General features: G+C 38.1%; 1 protein-coding gene across 1 annotated transcript in view; it reads left to right on the forward strand.

Moving 5' to 3' along the window:
• Positions 1-430: 430 nt before the first annotated feature.
• LOC137626644 (uncharacterized) overlaps positions 431-961 on the forward strand; it is a 1,386-nt gene continuing 855 nt past the window's right edge. The window contains exon 1 of the mRNA XM_068357664.1: positions 431-961. This exon is cut by the window's right edge and continues 855 nt beyond it. Coding sequence (XP_068213765.1) covers positions 659-961 — 303 coding nt within the window. The 5' untranslated portion in view covers positions 431-658.

Below are 961 nucleotides of genomic sequence, written 5' to 3' on the forward strand. Positions count from 1 at the left end.
CTCAATAAAACTATAGAACTTTAATGAAATATTAATATTTAACTGGTGATGATTTTGATAAACTAAATGATATTACATCTAAGATTACATGATATAATTCTAATCATCAATATAGATATGATATGTAGCCTTTCCAGAAACTTGCTTTAGGTAAATTTAAGTGTTTAGATTCTATTTGTAATAGCTTATGAAGCTGTAACATCCAAAACGTATTCATTGATAAATTAATAAAAATATTTACTCATAACAACAAGAGTCAAAACCATATATCTTATATTTAAGGAATATATCTTCTCTAGATATTGTATCCTCGTTTTCACAAGATTACTTTTAGTTACCTATATGTCTATTCATTCCAGGAACACAGAACTCTGTATGTGACCATTACCGTGCTGGAAAAGTAGCCTTGTGGTCATGGCTACTACCTGGTCTCGAACGAGTGAGTACTCGGTACGGCCCAGGTAAAAACTTTCACAGATTACCAACTGATCTCCAATCTGGTTTATACCCTGAATCAACAGGTCAGTATAACTTTACTGAAGGCTCTCTATCTAGCCCAATCACTCCAACCCTCACTGGCCTAACAAATACACCCAATAACTTGACAATTGTAGCTACGGCTAACAAAAACCAATTTAGTGAATCAGGTAATTTGGATATGCTAAGTCAAATGGGAAAGGATTTCCCTTACACAACTGCACTGAGTGTGACAGTGGCCATTGCCTGCTCTTTGCTAATCCTGAATATCTTGGTTCTTACTACCGTTTATTATCGACATAAGGCCAACCGCCGGAGCCTCGCCAAAGGCTCGCAGGACGCAAATAGCGAGAGTGGGAATGAGGTCCAGTTGCACTCGTCTGGGGACAATTGTAAGACAATATATAACCCAGGGCATTATGGAACCTTGAGGCCTTCTATCACAATGCGTAGCAGCCTGGCCACAGCCTTTGAAGAGGAGTCC

Source organism: Palaemon carinicauda, chromosome 34 (assembly GCF_036898095.1).
Source record: "Palaemon carinicauda isolate YSFRI2023 chromosome 34, ASM3689809v2, whole genome shotgun sequence".
In the NCBI taxonomy this organism is placed as follows: Eukaryota; Metazoa; Arthropoda; class Malacostraca; order Decapoda; family Palaemonidae; genus Palaemon; species Palaemon carinicauda.